The sequence below is a fragment of the Nymphaea colorata genome, chromosome 9 (genome assembly GCF_008831285.2).
Source record: "Nymphaea colorata isolate Beijing-Zhang1983 chromosome 9, ASM883128v2, whole genome shotgun sequence".
Lineage (NCBI taxonomy): Eukaryota > Viridiplantae > Streptophyta > Magnoliopsida > Nymphaeales > Nymphaeaceae > Nymphaea > Nymphaea colorata.
Genome location: NC_045146.1, coordinates 5,086,383 through 5,112,554, shown reverse-complemented (window position 1 = coordinate 5,112,554; position 26,172 = coordinate 5,086,383). Strand labels below are relative to the sequence as shown.

Below are 26,172 nucleotides of genomic sequence, written 5' to 3'. Positions count from 1 at the left end.
AATTTGTGCAACAGTAACAAATTGTTATTATTACCAAACACTCCTACGAGTTTCAACTTTGAAGGAAGCTGTTCAACTTTATTGATGTGGGCATTTACGTCTTTCAACAACTTTGCAGAGTTAGACAAGAGTGATATCATTGGACCCCTAACAAGCTAAGTCATATGGGCACAAGACAATTTTAAAAAGAAGCTAGTATAAGATATGACATAATGTACATGTAAATATATGCATTATAGATAATAATCCATAAAAAATTCTCAAAATTTTAAAATAAGAAAAAAATAGGTGGAAGTGAAATAAAAAAAAAATCAAAATCAAAATCAAAGCACAAGTTAAATTTAAAAATATATATTTTTAAGTTTTAAAATATTGTGATACCTAGGTACCTATGTCGTCGTACCTTACACACCACAAGGGTTGAGGATTTCTCATTTTTCTATGGGTGTTTTGGTCATTTCAGGCACCAACCAAACTCTGGCGCTAAACACAGGGAGGGGCGGGAATACATAATCCGACCCACCGCTTGAAGTTGTAAGAAATTTTTAGGCTGTATTAGATCGTGCTTCCCTGCACAAGAGTGAGAGGGAGAAAGAGAGAGAGGTAGCATGCGATCGCGCTTCCTTAACGTCGACTACTTCTGCCATCCGCCGAGGGATGTAGGCATCGATGACCTCGACTTCCTCGCACTATCGATTCCAGAGCCATGCACTTCCGATCAGCTTCCTGAAGGAGAAGTTTGTTATGCGGACCTCGTTCTCACAGTTCCGTCAGACCTAGACCCCCTCTGCTTCGAGAACGCGCTATCCTGTTTCGTCTCTGCTGCCGTTCCCAGATTATATGACGATCAGTTAGGAGCCGGAGAGTTTCAGTCAGACCAGGTTCTTATCCTGTCTATTTGCAATAGGAATGTCAATTATAAGAAGAATGATACTTGCATTGCAAGTAAAGTTACTTACGAGGAAATTCATACAAAACTCTAAGAAACTCGATAATATTACGATTTTTGTGCATTCTCTTAGTTTTGTTAAAATGCTAACTTTTGTTAATGTCTATCCCAAGGGGAGCACGTTCATGTTTAACATCGGAGAATAAAAATGCAACGAAAAATCAACTTGGAAGAGTTGAGCTAAAACCGTCTCTTCTTGTTCATTTATCATTTTACGAATTCTTGTAGTAGTTTACGGTGATTCAATTCCCTCTTACCGATGTCTCGTTTTCATCATAGTAAAAACGAAAAGGGTTGGAGAGGATAAATTTTTCTGATCGATAAATCGGTGGCCACGACTCTTCTTCTTCTCTCTCTTTTTTTTTTTTTTTAATAATAAAAAAAAAACTGAAAACAATTCCACATTTCTATCCATCTTATGCTTGAGCTAGTGCTCGTGTTTCAAATTTTCGTCCTGCAATAGTCATCCTTCTCCTTTCTGAGGGGCGAAAAGTTCACATATATTGCAAAGGACCGCAAATATGTGAAGACAAGTTCCTTAATGCTGGAAATTGAAAATCGTCCGGTAAAACTTTCTGCTACTTAATTGCTTATTTTTGTCTTGTTATAATTTTATTCTATTTTCCACTTATTTTATCATTACAATTATCGTTGCTTTTGTCAGAGTGAGACCAACAACTTCAATGAGCAACAGCAGGATGGAAAATATGAAGCAAATGAGGTTGAATATGTAGGAATGGAAATTCAACTGTTACAGTGGAAGATGGACATTCCAGAAGGCTATTATTTGTTTGATTTTTTTTCCCATTTTTTTGGCAATTTTATTACAGAAGGACGAACATGAGTCGGTTAGCTCGGCGCGGAAGACAATAATATTTAAAGGACACTTATTTGAGGAACCAGAAATCAGCTCTTCTACAGTGAGTTTCTATATCACCTAAAAGAGTGATTGGCAAGTTCTTCATGAAAATTATGTCCAGATCATAGTAACAAATATCAGTGATAGTTTGAGATATACATCAATATTATTGCCAAAAAAAAAGATTTTTTTTTTCCGAGGAAAATATTCTGACATTTTCAAAACATCGCCAAAAAATAAATGTCATGATGTTTTCTCCCTCTTTAATCATTTTTATATGTAGTTATGTACTGTAAGTGATATTTCTATTTTTTTTTTTAAATTTAAAACCCATTGAAATCATTGTCACTATTTTTTGTAAGACAATTAGTTGAAGGCCCGTAATTTTTGTAATTTTTTTTTTATTGTTTGTATACTTTTCAATTTTTTGAATTTCCAAGGTTTACTGGGAAAAACAAAATTCAGAAAATTACCTACAAAAACCTTGTGGAGAAATTCCCGAACATGGCATTTGTGATTATTCAAGTTCATCTGTTTTATTGTGCTAATATTTCCAACTACGGTTGTCATTACCAGTCCTAAATTCTCATCCCAACTAATAAAGTCCAACAATTTTCTAGGTGCTTGTATGATGTATAATTAAGCAGCATATCTGGAATAACCAACCCTTAATGGTTCTAGGCTGAAAATGTTTATACGCTATTTTTCTTATTATAGACTGCATTTATCATCTGCACGTTGGAAGGTTTACAGTTGAGTCCCCATCTTGCTTCTGCTACCTTTTGATTTACTTTAGCATGTCAGAAGTTCACCAAATATACCAATAAGAATGTATACATTGTTCTCTGAGAAATCTGATTATGCGTTTCACATATGGCAAACTTCATTTATCACTTGTACGCTGGCTATGCCTTTCAAGTATGTTAAGTTTTAATGGATATCTGTTTCTATAGTTATTAACCGTTCTTCTGAAGTGCCTGTCCTTATTACCAACTTTTCATCATACTAATGGTTATTTGTCAAAATTTTTCTAGAAGAAATTAAGTGACACGATCTCACCCTTTGCTGTAACTTCCACAACTCTACGATGTTATTGCCATTTCTGTTGTTTATTATGGGCATGATTATTATTGAGTGTGATGTTTCTATTCATTCAAGGCAGAAGCATTTCTGGCATAAGTGATACCTTAGGTAAGAACTGGTCAATATTTTTGAGGGTTCAATTAAGTTTAGGCTATTTTTAGAAGCCAAAATAAATGGTTTATGCTCTTCTGAGGACACGATTCATTGGTTATCTGCTTTCAGGCATATTTAGAAAGTAGTCAAGGATTAACACTGTTTACATTTGCTAAATCTTGTTTCTGGGTGAGCATTGGGAAGCCACAAACTGAAATGAATACAGCTTGCAAATTGAAAGCATTGTTGCACAATGCGTTTGAAGATGACAAGATAGAAAGTTAGTGAACATATAATTTACATCTAGGAATTTTATCTGATATTACTTTAAGGATTTTGCTGAGTCATCATAATGATAAGCCTGCACAAGAGGTCAAGTAACTCAAGGTCAATCATATAAGTTTGGCTCAAGCATGACTCTATTGTTAACCAATTCAAGTCTAAGTTGCATGAATTTGGCTTTCATAGGATTACATACACACACACACGCATACATACATACATATATAATGCCAATATTGTTCTCAGCAATTTCTTTACAAACTTTGGGAATCTTCTGAACGTTTGAGATTTTCTTAGGAAAATACAGGGAAAGCTGGGATGATTTAAAGTTTGAAAAATATAACGAATGAAAGAATAAGTTATGAGATAAATAGTTTTATTTTACATCTTTCTTGCAAACAAATAGATGAACATTTTGAAAACATAGAAGGAACAAAATGAAAAAAATGACATGCCTTAAGATATGAAAATGGATAATATTCTGAAAATATGGGAATATATGTATTTGACTTGGACTGACTAGTCCTAATTAGTCTCCACTAGCTTTTTTAAAACCTAGCTACTAATGTAATGCTGGTTTACTTGCATTGGAAGAGTGAAAATTTATGCTGTGCTTAAGCTACTAACGCTTGAAGGAAGATCGGAAGCTGGCATGTTTGGTTTTATTGGTGCAGCACACTATTGAGTAGACCCCGGCCTTTTGCTAAATCTCGATTTTGTTTAATACTTTTTGCAGTTAAATCCAGTATATGTTTCAGGCTCCTTTTATCAAAGAGCTACCAGGTGCAACTCAAATGTAATTTACTTTCCTCTTACTGTTATCATGCTAGTGCTCTAGGAAATTTTCTATTAGAATTGCTTATATTAGCTTATATGATATTATTTATACTATCTGATAATTTTGTGTCGATATAGGATATTAATTTATTCCATACTTTTCCTTCTGCAGGATGCTTTTGATAGTATATCTGGAGCTGCTAGCTCATATCTTAAGGAGCTTGTTGGACAAATTGATCTTGTGGATGCCATGAACCTCAATCATGTTGAAGACAAAAAAAGTTTTCATTTTTGTGAAGCTGCTGGTTACGAGAGGAAAGAAAAACAACTATTTTTGCCAAAAGTATCTCTCTTTGAAGCCTGTGAGATTGGTCCACTCGTGTGTAGTCATTCCATGGCAGAGGCATTTCATTTTCTTGTTACAGATATCAGACTCCACCTCTTGGAAGACAATGGTTTAGAGCAAGCCCACTGTGTGTACCAATCCTCTTTCAATGTTCGCACACTGGATAGTCTTCCAGCTTGTGCCCTACATCTACGCATTCTAGATTTGGAGCTTCAGCCATCAGGAATAGAGTCACATACAGAGATTATATCTGATACCTGTTTGCTTTTAAAGACATTGAACAGTTCTCATGTACCATCAGTACATAACTTTGTGTTCGATGAGGTTTGGGTTCTTGATATATTTGGCATGGACCTGATCATGTTTTATGATAGCTCTATAGTACCTATTGACAATGAATTTTCAGTGCCTCTATTAGCAGATTTGTCCTCAATTGGAAGCTTCTATGAAGCTATTGTTGCCCCTGAGCTAGCTCAGGCAGATGATATGATCAAGTCATTGCCAGTTCCTCTTCTAGAAGATAACGACATAATATCAATCTCAAAAATTGTTGAGGCCATTTTCTGTGATATGAAGCTATGTTTTTCTTCCGCAAGTGATCAGATATATCTAGATTGGCATGTTTCACAAGAAAATGAATGCAGTCATTTGGGTTGTTGTCTCTGCAGAAACAAATTAGACATCATAACTTCCTGTGAGATGCCATCTACAAGTGAGTCTCTAAAGGATGATGTGCTCATTAATATAATGCTTTTTGATAATTCTTTGAGTAAGTCAGTATTGCACCAATTAAAGGAAGCATGTGAAACCATCCCCAATCCACTATCCAGAAAAGAGGGCATTGGAATGCTTCCAGATGGTGAAACCATTGCTCACAAGAACTCAGAAAAAGTCTCTGTGTTGCTGGAATCTACGACACTAGCAAGTGATGCACAAAAAGGAATTGCCACAAAAAATTATCAAGATGGAGTGCATAACAAAACCGTTGAAGAAAGAATTCACATGGTTTCATCCTCTGCAAATTTCAGTAAGTCATGCAGTTCTTCAGGCATGATTGTTCATGAAAAGAATTTTGAGACTCATGTGATACACCTTTCTGATGTTATCCTGAATATTGTGAACAAAATCTATGGAAGCTATATATCAACCTTAGGAAACGAGAAAGAGTTGCAGAGTAGCTGCACAACTGGTGATGCTGATGTGCACAGGCTTCGAAAGAAGAAGCTTATGAAGCTGCTTACAAATTTAACTGAATCAGCTTTGGCGTGTCAAGATGAAGGCGTTATGCATTTGATTGTGTTATATACTCTGAAGCAGATGGCATATTATGTGTGTTTCTTGGGCATCCACACATGCTATTTCTATATGAGAAACTTTTTGCAGAGATTTAGAAGTTTAGGAAACAGATTAGCCTGTCTTAAATCCTTAGTTGAAGATGCATATCATAAAGCAGAGAAAGATGTAATTGAGTTTCATCCTGCCTTATCTGTCATTGAGGAAATACTGCAGGCATGCCCTTCTCAAAGTAGTAAAATACTGATTGTGGCAGAAAGAGCTTTTTGGTGGCCTTTGACTAGGAAGCTGGCTGGTCTGAGAATATCATTTCAAGAACTAAGATTCAAAAGTTCATTGTCTTACCAAGTGGATGTGGTGGGATGCATCAATGAGGTTTTGTTGGAGACGGATTGCCTGATAATATCCAGAGAGTAAGTATTGCTATTTCTTCATAATATTATCTAATATTTCAAGTGCAATTTGCTGCTGACTTTAAACACTTATGACTTAACATTAGGAACTATCCCACTGGACACTTGGCTAGACTTGGCACTTCTGCAACGGAGTAATGTGAATTCGATGTCATGCCACATGTATCAGATGATAACTGTTGCCTTCTTCTACGTTATAAATTGTCTGCATTGAACTTGCCACTAATTTTTGGTTGTCATATCTATTCTTAGGTAGGCTTGATGAAATTTATTTCATATAATTTATGATTTCAGTCCTACCATTCTTCATTTTCACTTGCATGGGGAATTGGTGTCCTATACAGTCCACAGCACGAGGAACTTCAATATGCTATCTCACCTACAAAATAGATTGGAAAATAAAGTGACTAATGGCATGTGATCAAGGCATTGTGTTGTACTATTTTCAGCTAAATCTCTATGAACCAAAAGCTCACTACATGAGTAGTTTTCTGTTGAATTTTGGAAATTGAGAAGGTGTGCACAATTGGAGACGAGGAAAAGTGAACATGTTGAAAACTTTTTTTATTAATGAAGAAAAGTCCCATGATAACGTTGCAATAAGATTACTATATTATCAGCATGCTATGGATGAGATATTTAAATTTTCTTTGGTCTACATGCTTAATGATAGAGAAACAGACTCATTTCTTTTGGACATGTACGAACTTGTTCTAGAAGCAAAAGCTTTAGACCTTTGATGTTACAATAGTATAAAAATCTGTTTGATTGCTTACATGGAAATAATTGATTTCTGTTCATTTTTGCCCATGTAAGATGCTAACTGTGTCATAAGTCTGATTTTGCTCACCTATACTTTTTGTCATTCATCATAAACATTTCCTTCTTTGCTGCTATTGTAAGGCATCTTTCTACCTTCTTCCCATTCAACTTGTTCAGCACTGTTCTGGAGTATGGAGGACAGTATGGCTTCTCTAGTGTGACAAACATTTCTCAGCGGGCTATTGGAATGCACCATGTTCATTTCCTGAAAATAAATTTGGAGGATCTGGATGTCTCCACTGTTACTTCTGAAGGCTTCAACATCTTCCAGCATCTTGAATTGTCAATGGTAACAGTTTTGAAGCACTACAGATGCTGGTTGATCTATTTTTATCTGCTACTGTATCGTGATCAAATTTTGACTGTCAAAGAATACAATTGTACATAGGTTATGCTGATGTTTCTCTTTCCTGGTTGATGATTTTCATTTCATTGAATGGTCATGCCTGACTGTTCATCCTGCTGATGGCGTTCTACTAAGCAAACTTTTGTCTCTGTGTGCTCATTGTGTCCCAGGAGGAGAGTTATCAACCATTGCCTCAGATGGTAGGTCTCAATAATCAGGAGTTGGACAATCTTCTAAATTTTGATCCCACCTTGGAGGAGGATTACAAATTAGCAAATGTGGCGCTTACTGTTAAAGTTGGGGCAGGAATTATTCTTCAAGATAATCCAAATGTGCCACTTCCAAGGGACCCTGACTTTACTGATTCATCGAGCCCTTTATTTCCCAGTATAGTTGTCATTACAAACACACAGAAGTTCAGTCATGAGTTGCTAATGTCTAGAAGAAGCTCATACCAGAAGATACTTGCTATGGAGAAGGATGGAATTCAAGTTGTGGAAAGAGAGATGCATCTGCCAGTGGACCTCATCTTTAGCTCTTCTACTTGCCTACTGTGGTTTGATGCTAAAAGAGTCATGTCGAGTTTTCCTGAAGTCATCCCTCCCTCCATGCCATTGTGTGTGGAGAGTATCGCAACCAATCTTCTAATGTCACTTAGCTTCCGTTTTAGTGACTGCATACTGGTTAGACATTTTATTCTTCTAGGAGGTGAATTAATCATGTTTCTTTTGACACATAATTTCCTTCATATGTATCTTTTATCTACTTGCCTACTTGTTCTGCTTCTACTTTTGATGGAACAAGAATATGAACTATGGCAGCTTACTTTTCTTATACTTTTCTCAGACGGGATTTATCCATCACACCACCCCCTCCCCCCCACGCCGCCCTGCAGCTGGGCAGAAAAATGTGCTGAATGTTAATAACTGAGAGTACAGATTAGAAGTTTGTTTTAACTTGAGGTGCACCAGTTAACAAGCATGATCAACCATGAATAATCAAAGCGGAAGCTGAGTATGCATCAGGCTTGGTCAGCTAGAGTGAATGTCATGTGTCTGAATCTAAGAACTAGTTACCGTTGGAATATGTGTAAATATATTATGCCTTTGTTCATATATGTATAAGTGTATGTATATATATATATATATATATTAGATATATATATATCACATAGGTGGTGTTGTGGGTGTGGTTATACAATATATATATATATATATATATATATATATATATATATATATATATATATATATATATATATATATATATATATATATTATCATTATAAATGTACTTTTTATCTGGTATAGTAATGCTACGATAAACGAGAGATCCAATCATTTGTCTGTTTGTGGTTGGATTTTTTAGTGAATCATCATCATCAATTTTGACCTTTGTTCTCATGTCTATATGTTCTACTTTCCAGTGAAACACCATCATCAATCTTCATCTTTGTTCCAACAATTTCAGTAATTTTTGCAATTTTTTCATAAAAAATTATGCTATAGTTATATCCAGATCTATTAAAGTTCTAACAATAGAAGCTTCAGATCTGTATGCAGAGTATCTTGTTGACAGAGCAGAATTTTGTTCAGATAATGAATGCATCCCCATATGCACTTGTTTGAATGCTATGACATTCTTTGAAAGTAAATAAGTGAATATCAATCACTATACGAAGTTCAATTCAATGTCAGCTTTGGGTTTTGAAACCATTGCTCTTCCTTTGCTATGAATAACCTTGGAGTTTTAATCCAGTAAAAAGCAAACCTGCTTTGACCTGTAGCAACCTGAATGAACATCTTGTTTGAACCGTAGTTTTACTGAAAAAATGATTTATAAAAGTCAGTCATATTAGCCAACCAGCAGCCCTCTGCTTGTACCTTTCTGAATGCTTTGTGCTGAAGATAAGGTCCTGCCACTTGTGCTAAAGATATTGCTAAACGAAGGTTGCCTAAAGTCAACAAGAGAAATGCAGTGAATACATGTAAACAGATACACAGGCCTTCAGCTTGGAAAATTCGAGACACTTGATCATGTGGCACTTTTTCTGTTTCTGATAAAAAATCGGCCATTTTGTTTTTCTTATGCATTGGAACTAGAAGGGTTTTGACAAACTATGTTTCAACTATTCCAGATCTTTGAAGGAGAAGCTGGTTTCCTTTCAGCTGTTATGGAATCATCAGATGGCCTATATGCTGCCGCTGCTAGTTTGGACATGCATCTACAGCTCTTCTTTTCTGGATCCTCCGACTTAACAGACAAGATAGTCCTTAGCTGCATTAAGTATGCCTTGAAGTTGAACAAATGCCAATGCCCTGCAATGCTTGAATCAGAGACACTTGCAGAATCATTTCTTGCAAGTTTTCCATCCATAAATCCACTTTCAGCTCATATGCTGCTGTCCTGTGAGGCCACCATCTCTGAAATTTTTGAGTGGTCATGTGAGCAGAGACTACAAGCTGTTCAGAAGTATCATGTTCCAGAAGACAGCATTTTCCTGTTCAGCTTTCTGTGCAGATTTGGGGATCTTGGTGAGTCAACATCTGGGGTGACTGAGTGTTCATCAACAGTGTCTTCTGCCTTTGATTCTGACAGCAACTACCTTAAAATGCAATCACCACGGAAAAAGCAAAAGTACAACAGAGATGCTCACTTGTTTGACATTCCAACTAATGAATCCCTGCATTTTGTTCAAGAAAGGAAATGTGATAGTACTTCTAGGCTTCCAAGAAAGTTCACGTCAAAACCTGACAAAGTTTGCTTTAATAGTCCAGACTCATTCTCTTTCCCATCAAGTGAGATTCAACATCCAGACTTGCAGCTGGAGCCTGGTGCTTCTGGGACAAAGCAGATGAAATGGAATGGCTTTTACCAGACTGAGGGTTGTCACGGAGTTATAAAACAGGAGCCAAGGGATTTCAAGCTTCCCATCTTGAAACAGAACTTTCTTTCATCTCCAGAAAATCGATTTTCCACATGGGAATCAGAAGGGGCTGGAAAGGGAACTGAAAGTTTAACGACACATGGTGATTGTTCTCTTCTATTTGGCAAATCCAGACTTGCTGGTTTCGCATCTGCAGATAGTGACATTGATTCTGATATTTGGACTTCTTTTCTGGACTCAAAATATAGTTTAAACAAGGAATTCTGTGGGCAAAATCCTAATGAAAAAATGGAAGGTTTTTATAGAAAAGATGAAGAAGATATGTTGCAGGAGGGCATTGAAAAATGGAAATCTAGGAGAGATTCCATAAATATACAATTTCAAGAGGAGGTAACTTCGCCAGGTTATATTGACAATTCTTACTTGAAATCATCTGGTTTGCAACATGGGCCTCCTTGGACTGGTGAGTTCCTTAAGAGAATCAAGCTGAAGATGAAAATGCATGATAAGTTCATAGGTGGAAACCATTCAGGGAAAACTCTGAGCAAAAAACAAAGTTTAAAAAGAAAGAGTCCATCAATTCTTGATTCATATAGGTACCAGGGAAGCAGCAGCAAAGAGAAGAATGTGAGCAACCCAAAATGGCGTAAGGTTTTTAAACTAGCACATTATCCATCTGGGAACAAAAACTGACCTGCTGATTAGTACCATCATGGACCCTAACGGCAAGAGATGTAAGCAGGTGCATGCTATGTCCAACTCCTTGTAAACAGTTTAAAGATATTAATTTATCTTTTTGTTCATTTATATAGTTACCGATAATATATTGCAGAGTTTGTCTTTCATGAGGAATGGAAATGAAAAGCAAATAAGTTAGTTAATTGAACAAGGTGTTCAAGGCTTGAGGAAGAGATCATGACAGAACTTGGACTGTAATTGGTAAGAAACTTCTGTATTTCCAGTTTGTTGGTTTTAAATGGTTTTTTAATGACAACACAGTGATCAGGCTGCAAACTTGATACGCTGGGTGGTGAATAGGTCATGAATAGTCACTGCAAAGCACAAAATAAAAGTGAATATAACCAGCAGGCTAGATTTTAGGTTTTTTTTCTTTGATGTGGTCATGACATGTCCTTTTTGCAACATGCGGCTTTCATATTAAGCTATTCCGTTTAAAGCTCTCCTACTTGTTCTTCATAACCTTAACTCAAGCCATATTTGCTTGTTTTCTTTTCCCAAACAGTACCAATACTTCCTAATTGAGAACATGAAGGAATGTACTTAATTTACCATTAAAGCATGATTTACAATAAAAGAAGCTACACTTCTTCTGCTCTTCTTTCATCTCCTGGATCAAAGCAACTGCCTCCTCTATACACAAAACCCATTTCCTTTTGTACATATGTATACCTGAAATAATTCCTTCACATTGTGAATGGGCTAACTCTTTTTAGCATTTTTAAGATTACGGATGGTCATTACAAGTTGTTGCCTTTCTCCTTCTACTTCCGCAAACTTGAGGCTTATGTCTGAGTACCGTTCTTGCATGTCCTTTAGCTCATCCTCCATTGATGCATTTTTCTTCTTCAATTGTGCTATTTCAGTTATCAATTTTGTGACGCCATCTTGGTCAGATGTGCATTGAGTGAAGATTTCCTGTTCAATCCATGGGCTTGCAATGCTGCTGCAGAAATCAATATTTATCATTAAATATGCATAGCCTGATCTTAGAGTTTGTAGGCTGCTGCTTATGACAAATATTGAACTTTGAGGGTTATCAAAACAGTGTCTACCTTTTTGTTTCATGTTCCTTGGCAGCTTGTTCAAGCATGTCTGCAAGAGTCTCCATCTTCATTACCATGCCATTTTCGTTGGTGCCCATATTCTCTTTTTCATGCAACTTACCTGACAACCTGTAATATTGATGCTGTGACTCCTGTTGAAAGTAGATATGCTGTCAGTTGATTCAATTTTACAATAAGTGCCTTTTTATGTTACAGTATTGAAGAACATACGTGGTGATATCTGCATATTCTGCTAAAAATTAACAAATATGATATTATGAATTACTTGAAAATGTGCAACTGTCTCTTCTTCAGATTTGACAGAAATATCTCTTCTCTTGTCGTTGTTCTCTTTGCTTTCAGTGTCAAAGACATTTTCCTGAAGCAATTGACAGTGCAAGAGATGTGAGATTGATATGCAATATTATAGTTATTCGTTAAGCTGTAATCCATGTATCTTTTAGACTTGTTTTCAAAATACTGATGTTTATGTCAGTTTATCATTGAGAGATCTAAATTGGAAAGGCTATAAGCCATTAAGAACAATGCCTGATCACACTCTTAAGATTAAGAAGAAGAAAATAATCAAGTACACAAGAACACAAGGATTTACATAGTTTAGAAAGACCAAGGTCTTCCTACATCGATGGCCACATTGGGCTTCCGCTATTCCGAGAAAAAAAAACTGGAAAAGATGCTGGCCTGTTAAATTGGGATCAGGCTCCAGTCCTCCACATGAGCCACAAAAGTGGGGAAAATTAGGATTAGATTTAAGCATTCAAATGATGCAAAATTCTAGTTCTTAGGTTTAAAATTCACAAAGTAATTGTTCTCATCTACAGACTAATATTAAGGTTGAAACCTTTTAGTTCGATTCCAGCTGATGCAGACATTTTGTTTCAGATAGGAATATATAACTAAAGCAATATTATTGTAGAAAGAAAAATGATACAAGACTGTGAACAGGTAGATGAAAAAGTCATCATATTTTTTGATCATACACTTTCCTCAATGTGTTTGTGCAAATCTGACTTGGGAAAGAGGCCCCTGGAAAGTAGCCTTATCATCTTGAAAACAATGGAAATAGCAAAACCGAAGTGGAAATCGCCATATATTTCTTATGTTATAGTATCCTTAATGTGTTTGTGCAGATGAGGTTTGGGGATGGGGTACCAGAAGGCAGCTTTATCATCTTGAAACAATGAAAAATAGCAAAAATGAAATGCCCACCCCTTTAGCAGCTGTCTTATCTCTCTCTTCTTCCACTGACTAACAGCATACAGATATTTAATGGCCTTAGGTTGCAGTTGTGTTTGGAGTAAACTTACACAAGCTATTCTTTGTTGTTGGGCACATGGGAAAGATGAGTTGTAATTGGATCTTTCAAACTTAATATTTATTTGAACGTTCTCAACTGAGCCTACTGTTGCCACCTTATTGCATATATCATTACATTAGCATGCAGTAGTTGACAATGAAAGCAAGATAAATGGCCTACGAACATGCATTAACTGGAGTTCCAAAATTTTCAAGTACAACAAATTAAATACGCATCTGAGGATCCTGTGGCAACTACTTAGTTTCTGTACACAGAACATGTTTATGAGAAATGTGTATAGGACCCCAAAGGTTTATAGATCTGCAAATTGGACACATATCAGCAGGTAAATGGCTTGCAATCACTGACCTGTATGTTCTCTTTAGAATTATCTGAAATATCCAGAGCTTGATTTGATGTGTTTTTATGTAATTCTTCAATCCTGGCATTTAGATCTCTCTCCTTCTCTGCAAACTCGGTCCTTGAGTTCTCAAGTGTGATCTCCTTTATCTTTACCTCTTCCTGTAAATCAACACGACCAGATTGACAATGTTGTATGTGTTCAAAGAGCCAGAAAATGATTTCAGATAACTTTATGGAACACTATTTACCTCAAGAAGTTTGATTTTCTCTTGCAATTTGAAGACTTCTTTAATGCGTTGTTGACCAGAGATGGATTTATTGTTTCGCAGGCTTGCCTTTGTATTTCCAGTGGGTGCTACAACTCTTGAGCTATTGTCCTTGATTTTCTTTTCAATGGTGGTTATTGTCTGTTCCTTTTTCTTCAAATCGTTTCTTAGTTGAGATACTTGTTTCTTTAGATTCTCTTTCTCAACTTCGTCATCAAGTAGGACACTCTTAAATCCATTATATTCTACTGTTATCTTTTCCTTTTCTGATCGTAGGATTAAAAGCATTTCTTCTTTTTCAACCAACAGGTGCCTCATTTCATTTAATTCTTCCAGCAATTCTTTGGTTTCTTCTCTTGCCAGAAGAACCTGCTCCTGGAGGATTTTTCTCTCTGCTTCTTCTCTTTGTAAAATCGCGTCATTCTCATTCATTTTGATTCTCATTTTCTCCATCTCAACTATAATATTTTCTTTTTCTTCTATCTTCTGCACAAGGGTGTTCTTTTCAGATTGGAGCATTTGAATATCTGCTTTAAGTGAAAGGATTTCATCTGAGAGGGCATTACTAGTGACCTCTGAAGTCTCCTTCCCTTCCTTGACTTCCCTAGTCAAACATTCAATTTCCAACAGTTGCTGATTTATCTCTCGTTTTTCTGAATCCAGCTGGCCAGAAAGCTCCCCTAATTTCTCTTCATATTGATCTTTGACCAGTTGAAGTTCTTTGCTAGATTTCGTTAGGAGCTCCTCAAGATGGTTCTTTTTGAGTAATAGATCACTAGATTCTGACATTGCTTGCATTGCCAATTTTTCATTTGTCTCAAATGCAACAGACATTTGCATGGAGAGCTTTCTGAATTCTTCTACAAGTCGTTCAGCAGTGTCAGCATTGCTTTGTCTTGTCTTCCTTAACAAGTCTTCTGCTCTTATTGCTCTCTGCTCCTGCTCCACTTTCACATGAGAGACTGCTGCTAGTGCAGCCTCAAATGTTTCTTGCTGCTGGGCAAGTTCTTTCTCCAGGTTGTCCACATGAATTTCTAGGTCGTTTATGATGGTTGCTGAGACAGAGGTGTCATGCTGCATTTTCAGTTGCTCTTGTATCTGGAACTGTTCAAGCTTATATAACAAGTCATGATTTTCTTGCTTCAGAATCTCGTAATCAAGAGCTAGCTGTCCCATTTGCATCTCCAGGATATCACGATCTTTTTTGCATTCTTTCGTTTGACTTTTTAATCCTGAGATGCTTTGCTCGAAGGGAGACATGTCATCTGTATCATCATGCTTTTTACTTGGTACTTCCAATGCAGGTTGCTCTTTTTCCTGTTCGTTTTCAATGTTTTTTGGGAACTGCAAGCTTTGATTTTGATGATCCTTCAACTCATCTCTTGATTCAAGCTCTGAGCTGCTTTCTTCAGCTGGTGGTGTGCTGCATCTTGAAATACAGACACATGTGATTTCCTCATCTTTCTGGTCCAACATATTTTCTAAATCTTGAACTGCAAGAATAAGTTCAAAGTTTGCGTCTTGGGTCTTCTTCAGTTGCAAACGGAGGTTGGCATTAAGATCTCTCTCATAAGCCAGTTCTTGTTTGACCTCTTCTAAGATACAGCTAGGATCATTGTCATCGTGTTGCAATCCATTTGTAGCTTCATTGTTATTTGTGGCCAATAAACCCTTGAGTTCTTCATATTCCTGCTCAAGTGCATCTCTCTCTTCTTTCATGTTGCATATTTCCCTTGAGAATTCCTGGACTTTTCTGTTTTCCTTTACAATCTGTTTCCTTAGAGTCTGAACTTCGAGATCGGTCACCTCTGCTTGCCTTCCCATTACAGCAATTTGGTCTTTGAGTGTTTCAATTGAGCTTAATGCTAACTGCAACTTTTGGTTCAAATCAATCTCTTTAGAAGTGTATATTGAGCTTTGTCTGATCTCGTTTGTAATCCAATTGAGAGACTGTTCTGTGATTGTATCTTCAGACTCTCTAGGTTCTGCCATTTCACTGTTCTCACTCACTGATAACTTTGTATTGCTGACAGGAGATGGTAGACAATTTATTGCGGGGCTGTGGCCATTACTTCCGAGCTTGCATTCATTAAAGAACTCATGCCCTGAGCTGCTTTCTGAACTCGATGATGCTGAGGTGGCACCAGATCTTCCAAAAACTTTGAGATTGCTATCGCAGTTAGCAATGTGGGGTGCAGTGTTTATCATAGACGGGCTGTACTGTATGGCTCCATTGGCTGCTGATGTATCCTGAGCAAAAGTCAGAAGTTGAAGTTAGAACCCTTTGATAATGCTGTAAAAGTAAGAAGGCATTATGCAGTTGCACCATGATGACTTCTGAACTGACATCAAAGCCTGATCTGTGGAGCTCTATGCTACGCCACACAGGTATGGGCTGCAGGTGTGGGATTTCTCAAAACATTTATCAATGATTCAACGAAAAAGAAAACGTTTTTGTTTGCTGTTGGGCCTAAGGTGGACCCAATCACACCCATCCCTGAGCCACACCAGCGCTTGAGTCAACAACAACATTATTGAAGAGTCTGTGTTACTTAGGGTCTATTGTTCAAGCACTATGTCAAGCTCATTAATAAAGTGCCACTGAAGATTTTTAAATGTATTCAATTCTTCCTGACCTCAATATGTTTTACAAGGTGCGTTTTTATAATTCAGAGTGACATATGGCCGCAAGAGTACAATATGTCTACAAACTTTCCAATGGTCCAGGAGTATTCTTTGTTTTCTCGATCTTTTTTGGAGTGAATTCTGCTTTCGTCACCACACTTGAGATCTGGAAAAAGCAGAACTAAGTAGGATCTGATATTGGTTTAATTACTGTTTGTTGAAAAAAAGTAGGCGTCGGTCCCCTTTCCTCCATTCCTCAGTTTAAAACGTTGAGTTCTGCTGCTCGGCAGCTGGGCATTATTCATATTAAAGTTAGATGATTCCCACCAATCCACCTACGACTGTTGAAATGATATTAGAGAAGCACCATAAGCAAATTTATTCCAAGATCAATTAAAACGCCTATTCCTGTACATGGGAAGAGGCATCGAAATTCGAGTTTGAAGCTACAAATATGAGCTACATAGGTTTCTTGCTTTGGATGTGTCTTCACGTGTCATGTTTGAGTTGGATATCAGCTACATTAGGTCGGATCGTTATTAATGAATTCTGAAGAATTCCTTGGATCACTTCTAAAAGCTGAAAACGGCAACATGTAAAATTTGATTCAGCATTGCTAAAGTGTAAACGAAGTTGAGTTTGATAAGAATCACAACTCCGCATCAGGCTTGGTTGGTCTAGTAACTTGAATCTGGAACCAGGCCTTGGGAAGATCTTGCTGAAAGGTCAGTTAGGGTATTATTGTCTCATGACCTGTCGCCATGGCTGCACAAATTATGCCTGGAAGTGGATCAGAAACGATCCCATCCTGCTGTAGCTTGTTGACCATATACTGAATGGCCATGGCAGCTCGGGGTGCATAAATGTGGTGAATAAATGTGAGTTAGTTTTTACACCTTGGTGCCTGCAACCTATTGCATGATCCTGTTGATGCGACAGAAGATCCTCCGTCAAATCCTTGGTTCATCAAACTAATGAATTTAGGTCAAATCTAAGATCCATACTTAAAATCCTTATTTTGTTTTTTAGCATTGAGAAAATGTCGGATTTAAGATCAAAGTGAAGGGGGAGGGGGTCTGATCTTAAATGGTTTTCAAATCCTGAAGATTTTAGATAATGGGCAAACAAACACTAACTTAGAGTTTGGCTCATTGGACTTGTGATATCCTGGGCGTCACTGGAACGACACTCAAGTTTGGAGGAGTGGCCGCTGGCAGCGCTGTTGAAAAGACAGGGATGGATGCCATGGTCCCTTGTCCGGCCATGACAAGGATGCTTCCTAACCAAGTCCATGTCAAAACTAAACAATTTATCTTTGTCAAAATTTCTGAGGCAGCACTCTTCCTCCAAGTAAAGGTGCAATGGATGCTTGGCATGAACTGGTTACGAGTCTAACTTTGTAACTACTCGGCATGAATTCGCCGTCTCTGTTCATGTGGCTTCAAGATAAAAATACAAATACCGGGACCTTGTTAACTTGTGCAAGCTGATCCTGTGCTTAGAATGGCAATATGAAATGTCGAACAGTATGTCTAAAAGTCGAGATATAAATCGAACTACATTTCAACTGTAGCCGGAACAGATATGGGTTTTCTATGTGCATTTTCCTAGATAGAAGAGCAATTCTTTTTACTGTACACATAATCTATACGCCTTTTTCTCAGGCCGTGAGAGCTAGTAGAAGATTAAGAGGTCTTACTTTACCAGCATTGCTGTTGCAGGTTGAAGTCTGGGAAGTTCCATTCGAATCAACATCATCCATGTAACTACTGAGGCTGTTTCTATCTGGGGTTCTTACAGTAGCTTTTCTTCTCTTGTCACCCCTGAGTGGCATTTAAAAGTTCTAATGCTCAGAGATCTTGTGACATTTTTTGGCTGAGGAAAATTTGAAGTCATACACTAATGATCAAGTGGAGAGATTTTCCCATTACCTTGTGTCGCCATCAGCATTCAGCCTTTGAATTGTGATCTGCAGTTTCATGCGTGGAAAAAATGGTTATAGACGATATTTGAGCAGAAGCCAATCTGCATCTAAATTTCAAGGGGAATTTTTTTGTTTAAATTCAGTACTCTGAGCATTCAATCAACACTGTTTCAGGGCAAAAAAGGAAAAATTCATCCACCTGAAGAAATGTTTAATGAATCTAGAAACACTCTTGAAGGAAATGATTCAGCATAGTTCTTTTTAGGGCAATGATTTGGTGGTACCAGAATCTATAGAGTCTTGAAAGCACGGTGGCTTTTTTTTTTAAATGATTAACAGAATTGAAAATATCAAAATTTCTCAAATTTTTATGAGAAAAAAGGAAAAAATGCAAAAAAAGAAGAAGGGAAAACAGATCTTTCTTAGTATGAAAATTTAGAATGTCAATGTATCACGAGATCTGCTTAGATTCGTCACTTACCCGCAGAATCGTGGAGTTAGAAGAACCAAGCGAGAGAGAAACAGAGCATGGTTTGAGGGCATCTACAAACTCTGCCAAATCAAGAGCTGCTTTTCCTAGAACCCCGCCTTTGCTGAGCCCCTGTCACAAATTTTGAAAAATTACGTCATCTTTTAAAGCTAAAGCTTCAAGATCAATTGGTGGGTGGAAATCTGGTTGCCTACGTTTGACACGACAAATTGATAGATTTTGGAGTCGAATTTCCCGGTTCTCTCTTCTTCTGCTAATTTTACGGTTTCATAGACCGGATTATCCCATTGACAGCTCCCATTCTGAACTTGAACCTTCTGTGTTTTAGCAGTTGTCTTTCCAGTTTCTGAAGAAACAAGCGCCACCATCAAACTGTCCGATCCCAATGGAGGGACCTGTAATTCGATTGAGAAAAAAGTACTTATAAATTAGTACAAATGCATGAGAGAGGCAAGGTAATGTACGGTTCTTACACCTGTAGGAACAGGAAAGACTAATGAGGAAAATTCTCCTAGTTTGATCCAGTAGAAAAATAACCAGGACAATTTCATGACAAAATTTGGTTATATAGTCTCTGTCAAGAAAATATTTACTATCAGAACCTGAGTTGCCTGAAACTGCATCCGGAAGACGGCCTTGATCTTGTTCTTGTGACTCCTCCATTTAGCTCCCTTGATCATCTTTCCCTCGCTCTTCTGTGCGGCCCTTCTCCGGCACGCTTAGTTTTTTGTTGTTGTGAAAAATTGGCAGGACAGAAGCGTCTTTATCTGGATCTTCTCCGTCGACATTGCCGGCGCAGTTCGCCAATTCCTCCATTCCAGCACTGCCATTTGCTCTGCATTTGCTAGCAAGACAAAGAATCGAGTTCACTTCCCGAGTGCATCAGCACCGTGATCTCCAAGTAGTTCTCTGCTCTCTGTCACTGAGACTACGGCGCCGGCAGGAAAGCAAGCAGGCTCCGGGAGAGTTGCTTATGAGAGGAGGAGCTGAACTAGTGCATCTAATAGGCGTGAGAAACTCCAAATCTCGTCGTTAAAGGAAGCAGGAGATCTGCGTGCTGTATTTGCGCGTGCTTTGTTGCAACAACCCACCAATGCCTCAGAAAAATTAAATGCAGTAACAGCAGTACCAGTAACAACAAAAAGCAGTAACAAATCAGCAGCAACTCCAAATAGAAATCCCGTAAGATGGAAAGAAAGGACGTTAAAAAGTTGGATCATAAAGGGTGAGACACCCAGGATATTGCCCCTTGCGAGATCCAGAATGTGCCGAAGAAGGTGAAAAACGGGAAACAGCACAACCAATGTGGCTACTTGCAATTAATCAATGGACTGTCAGACTTTCCGGCAAAAAAAAAAAAAAATTGAGGGAACAGGAAATAAATAATAGTGGGGGCGCGTTCAGGAGCAAGCACCAACATGCACTGTCATGACGATGACCACATAACTGTATGAAAGGCGACGGCCATTTTTTTCTTACAGAAAAACCATTTAATATCCAAAAGCTGCACTGAGATTATTCTAAATCAGCTTTTCTAGTTTCGAGTGATTGGTACAGTTGAACACACGGTCTACTTTGCCGCATCTGAGGTTTTTGACTTTTGAAACCCAAAAACTGCGTATAACCTCTGAAACCCGCAGTTTTACTAGGATGCCAGGAGGCTAATGGGGTGCTTTTCGGGGTTATTTTCTGAGCGGTGGGTTGTTCACAGAAAACTATAATTATTTTTTTTTTCACATTATCGGCCTCCTGAGGTTACAATATTTATTACGTATATACCTCGATATCTCTGAAATAAGTTAAGGCAATTCTTTTTACTGTTTGTTCTTTCTAGTTTAACTTATTCATGCTTTCATTTTTAAAAGCTTTCTCTAAAAATTTTAGTCTAGCAAAAATTTTAGTTGATCGTTTAATTATGGCCCTTTGTTCTCAGCCGCCGTGTTGGGGGAGCAAATCAATGTAACTCTAAGATAGGTACTGATAAGATTGCGCTTACGTACATGCAAGAGTCTGAGATGTTGGGTGTTCCCAATGAGGGGAGTTATGATGGTACAACTGCCACGGGTTTCATTCCTTTTCACGGGTCGATGCACAAAGGGAAAAGGGACTCTCCCATAACCTTGGCGTTCTTTCTTTTCCGCGGTCGATCTATTATCCACCATCGTCTCAGACCATGATGATCTTTTATCTGCCTGTGGCAAGCTAGACTGGTTTGTTCCATACTTCCTTTCATATTTATCAGTACAACTTAAGTTGCACACTTATTAAGTTAGTGGGCATTTAATATTTGTTGGGTAAGGTACATTAATGGCCGTCATAGTCGATGGCCTTTCAACGTTGAGAGGGTTTGAGAGGGTTTGCATAATGGACATGACATGGAACAGGTTTTTATTTTGAATTTACCGATACAAATTTCTTATGAAGTAAAAAAAAGAGTCACCGTAAGTTAAAACATAATGAAGACATCACCTTAAAACAACATAAGTAAGTTTGATACCATGAAAGGATCAAGGAAAGGGTAGGAACTTCGAGCCTCTTGTTGGATGGTACGATGAAATACTCCTATTATTCATCCAACATATCAATAGCCTCTCAAAAAAGAAATGATACTTATATCCCTAAAACTCAACATATCAATAGCCTCTCAAAAAGAAATGATACTTATATCCCTAAAACTCATTTATTTTAAAGAATGTGATTGTAAAATCAGTTTTTTTCTTAAAAAAGCTCTTAACGGTCACAAAGAGTGGGAAAAATAATTTACATTCGAAAAAAAAGACTTTTACAAATAGATTTTCTATTTCTAATTTTTATTTATATCCGTGAGTGGTGAGTTTATCCTCATGTCGCCATCGGAGATGAGCTTGAAGTAGCTAGCAGCACGTGTCCCTAGAAGGGATTGTTGGGACGAGTGGGCCAAGCGAAGTTGTCACAACAAGCAGTATAATGCTGCACATGCAACAGTCGTTGCTCCCATGGAAGAAGGGAAAAGTACATCCATGGTAGAAATATAACGGATAAAATGAAGCTTTTTGTCTAACGTACCATATGTTTGTTTTCATTGTATACTCGATTGATGTGCTTATTGTTTTTTTGCCGGTTTGTCACACCAATCAAAGGGAAGTTTGATTAGATTGTTTCTAGGAAACAGATGGCTAGTGCTGTCATGTTAATATAGGCTTAATGAGATCATGCCCAACAGGGTAAATTGGACTTTGTTGGTGTTTTAAATTTATAAAATAGTAAAAATATTTATTTAAGAAACTCAAGAGCCCTAGAAAAATAAAAAGTCTTACGAGCCCAGTGTCATGTTTATACAAGTAACTTGTACTATATATATTTAAAGCAGGCCAATTTATATGTAGATATATAGTTGGCCTATATATGCTACAACACCATATGCAAATGGAACTAAGCTGGTCATTGGGTTGGGTCGGGCTAGTCCATTAACCAAGCTGTAAAGGCCTGAATGCCTTTATGGATTTGAGTAAAGCTCGTGCGGCCCTTGGCCAGAAAAATGGGCTGGGCCAACTCCATTCAATTTAAATGTTTCAGACTAGATTCAACTCATAAAGAATACTCTGTTATTATCAATTTTTGAAGAACATAAATATCCTCCTTACGAACATTTAACATTAATTAACTCATTTAAATATAATAATCTTAAACAAATACAGTGAATTCAATGTATATCCAAAATCACAATGTACTTTGCTAAGTTAAGCCTAGGTTTTAATGGGCCTGAAGGTTAAAATTTGACACATATGGGATGGGTCCCTGACTCCCCATTGAGGGCTTGGCTCGTTGATTACTCTTAGATGGAATGATTCATACAGTTGCAATTTGTAATCTTTCTATTTAAAAAATCTAAGTGTGGAAATAAATGATGAAGATAAGCATTCCAAAACTCATGATAAACTTCCTGAACTTCTACAAGATAATTTACTGTTGTACTTGTAATTGCCAAATATGCTCTTGCGAAATCTATTGCCAAAAATCTGTTTTATATAGGCAAGAGTATCCATCCAAATATGGAAGCCCACTCTATATAATGAAACCTGAAATATTCAAAATATAGAGAGTAAATGCAGAGTTGCATGTGTAGGCCAAAGGCTGAACGAGGTTAAACTCTCAAGAATTTACATGGAATCAGAGCCTCTTTTGGCTTGCAATTCATCGTCATTTCTCAGTTTGTATCTCTGTGTTGCTGGTTGTTCATGGTCTTCCATGGCGTCATTAGGGTCTCTTTCTTTCTCCATGAACTTTGATTTTACCTCTCTTTCATCTAAGCCCAAGATTCAATGGGACACTTTTTCAAGTCTTGTTTACATGAAGTTGGATAGGTCAAATTATTCACTTTGGCAATCTCAAATAGAATCGATTATGTTTAGTCAAGGCTTAACCAAATTTGTGGATGGAACTTGTTTGGCTTCTACTCAATATCTTAGAGATGGTGAAAATAGAATGGTTAACCTTGAATATATGTCTTGGAAATGTTTAGATCAGTTAGTTTTGGGTTGGATTAAAGCCATTGCAACTGGCAAAATTATACATTCTTCTACTGCTCATGAAGCATGGAACTCATTGGAGAATATGCTGCTCGAGAATGAAAATTCTGCAATTAAAAAGGGATCTTCAAGATGTGTGAAAGGGGGATCAATCACTAGTAGATTATTGGAACTGTGTTAAATTTATTGTTGATTCTTCTCGTGTGCCATTAACGAGTCAGTTGATGATGATACACTTGTGGATCATTCTCTCGATCGGCTGTTCAACGAATATGAGAGTTTTATAATGTTAGTTACAACTACGAAACATTTACCTATTTGCCGAGTTGTTTGATCCATTATTAAATCATGAAAAGTGACTTTGAAATATTTATAGGCATGTTAGTCAACTAGTGGAAAATGCTATTTCTTGGCCAGAATGGCTGTGGGTATGGTTGGTGGGTGACGTGGAGCTGGACAGTAATATTCTCAAAAGAATAAATTCAACTCCAATCAAAATGCCCTAGGTAATCAGAGTTTTAAAGAAATTAATATGTCAAATCAGCCTTCAGTTTGCCACTTTTGTGGCAAGAAATATTATATATCCTACCAATGCTATGATATACCAAAGGCTTTTATGCCTATTGCTCTTGGGTAACAAACAACAAATGTTACTTGGTACCTAGACATAAGCGCTTCTTATCACATGATTGCTGAAGAAAATAGGTTTCTAAAAAGAACTAATATATCATGGCCAACAATGGTGCCAATATGCCTATTTCTAACATTGTTAATGCTTTTATCTCTACAATGACATGGATTTTAAATTATGATAGATTTTACATGTTCCTGGTATTGCTAAAAGTTTGTTGTCAGGGGCCAACTTGATTAAAGATAATCATTTTTTCTTTCAATTTACCCTCACAAATTTTTTCTTAAAGACATGCAAACCAAACACATTCTAAATCAGGGACTGAGTGCGTGAAGAGTGTATGTCTAATCTATCTTCATCTTCTAATGATGCTGATAAAAAAGAAGGTGTAGGCCCTGATAGGTGGTTCTTTAGATCGTCAAGATTATGTTTGCGATAATTCATAATAAAGATGCAATGGTTTGACATTGCTGCCTTGGCCACCCTAGTTCTAGAATTTTAGGTCTTTAAATCATACTTCTTTGTTTAAGCATGAACAAAGCGTTGATTCTAGTTTTAGTTGTTTAGTTAGGAAGATGCATTGTTTACCGTTTGATAGTTATAAAACTATCATTGAATTTCCTTTTAAAATTATTTGTGCCAATGTTTTTTCTTTTTTTTTTTGGGGTGGGGGGGGAGGGGGAAGCTCAATAGAGATCAGGCTTACTACGAAGGCACATGCTTTGGGAAAATTTTATATAGTTCGATGCTTTCAGGGCTGAGGTACACATTGTAAATCATCTTCTTTCTACATAGCTTGATTCTAAATCACCGTATGATCTATTATTGAATAACAAGCTGGATTATATATATATATATATATATATATATATATATATATATATATATATATATATATATATATATATATATATGTGTGTGTGTGTGTGTGTGTGTTTTTGGGTGTACTACTACCTATTTTTAGGTATGAATATCTCTTCCAAACTTGCCCCAAAGTCTAATGCTTGCATTTTTATAAGGTATGAAATTCGCCATAAGGGATGCTTGTGCTATGATCCGGTTAGTAAGAAGGCATTCATTTTCCATCATGTGGTGTTTCATGAAAATCATTATTTGTTTCCAAGAAAGAATGTTTGAGTTGTAGATGTTACCAAATGACTCACCTAAAAAGACATGACATAGATAAGTAGGACATAAAAATGCAACCATTTAGCTACCAAATCCTATTTGTGGGACTTTCTCATGTTATAAACCTGGTCCTCAAGATATTTAGTTTAATCAAGTTATTATCCATGAACTTAAACATTGCATGTAGAGCCACAAAAATCTTCATTTGGATATCATATAATATTAGAGAGGAGCAGTCAAAGACGCTCCAAAACAAATGCACTATATGGTAACTAGGTCCAAAAATGAGACCACAACACCCAAAGTACCCAACGGTTCACTATACAAGTAAAGAAAAATAAGAAGACAAAGAACCAATCTCTTACCAGCAAGCAAAGAGCAATAGCAAATGGATCAATGTCATGCAGGAGAAAATGATAGCCTTACAAAGAATTCAAACTTTGGATCTTGTTCTTCCTCCATGGCAATAATGTCATGGGATGCAAATGGGCTATAAGTTTAAGAGGCATGGTAATAGATCTACAGCCTGGTACAAATTTTGGCTGGTAAGGGTATAGTCAACAATGAGTCTACCACTTTTAAACTTATTACCTTTTAGTTAAACACACTTTTAACCACCATGTATTTTTTATTGCAATAACTCGTGGATGGGTAGTACATCAACATAAAGTCAATAATGTGTTTGTTTATGAAACTCTTCAAGGACTCGTGTTCATGGTGCAACCTCATGGCTTCAAGATCTGCATGTCCTATAATGTGAGTGTAAATAAAAGAAAACACTGTATGGTCTGCAATAGGCTCCACGTGCTTGGCATGACTAGTTAAAATTTATGGAGAAATTTGAATTTTGGAATTCTAAACCTAACTGTTCCCTATTAATTTTGAATTAATATGGTTGACTTTGTTTTTTTTATATTGATGACATTTTAGTGACAAAAAGCTCCAATTCTCATGTCAAAAACGACCTTTGCAACCAAGTTCTCTA

At 37.0% G+C, this 26,172-nt stretch overlaps 2 protein-coding genes across 4 annotated transcripts; one reads left to right on the top strand and one right to left on the bottom strand.

The window, feature by feature from the left end:
• The first annotated feature begins 571 nt into the window (after window positions 1–571).
• LOC116260242 (protein SHORTAGE IN CHIASMATA 1 homolog) lies at window positions 572–16,054 on the top strand. Its single transcript, XM_050079617.1, has 10 exons — window positions 572–881; window positions 1,614–1,670; window positions 1,780–1,869; window positions 4,003–4,062; window positions 4,216–6,095; window positions 7,035–7,206; window positions 7,434–7,946; window positions 9,401–10,892; window positions 10,983–11,089; window positions 15,915–16,054. The coding sequence occupies exons 1-8, from the start codon at window positions 609–611 to the stop codon at window positions 10,841–10,843; spliced, it is 4,488 nt and encodes a 1,495-aa protein (XP_049935574.1). The 5' UTR covers window positions 572–608; the 3' UTR covers window positions 10,844–10,892; window positions 10,983–11,089; window positions 15,915–16,054.
• LOC116260741 (uncharacterized) lies at window positions 11,410–20,201 on the bottom strand. 3 transcript variants are annotated; one of them, XM_031639191.2, is made up of 10 exons: window positions 19,523–20,201; window positions 19,115–19,315; window positions 18,912–19,031; window positions 18,438–18,475; window positions 18,206–18,329; window positions 13,864–16,131; window positions 13,622–13,774; window positions 12,221–12,313; window positions 11,944–12,086; window positions 11,410–11,831 (listed from the first exon to the last, which is right to left on the bottom strand). In XM_031639191.2, exons 1-10 carry the CDS (start codon window positions 19,598–19,600, stop codon window positions 11,591–11,593), a joined length of 3,459 nt encoding a protein of 1,152 aa, XP_031495051.1. In that variant the 5' UTR covers window positions 19,601–20,201; the 3' UTR covers window positions 11,410–11,590. The 3 variants fall into 3 exon arrangements, with proteins under 3 accessions (XP_031495051.1, XP_031495050.1, XP_031495052.1); XM_031639190.2 differs by having other exon boundaries at window positions 11,410–11,834; window positions 19,523–20,199; XM_031639192.2 differs by lacking the exon at window positions 12,221–12,313 and having other exon boundaries at window positions 11,410–11,834; window positions 19,523–20,200.
• Window positions 20,202–26,172: the final 5,971 nt, after the last annotated feature.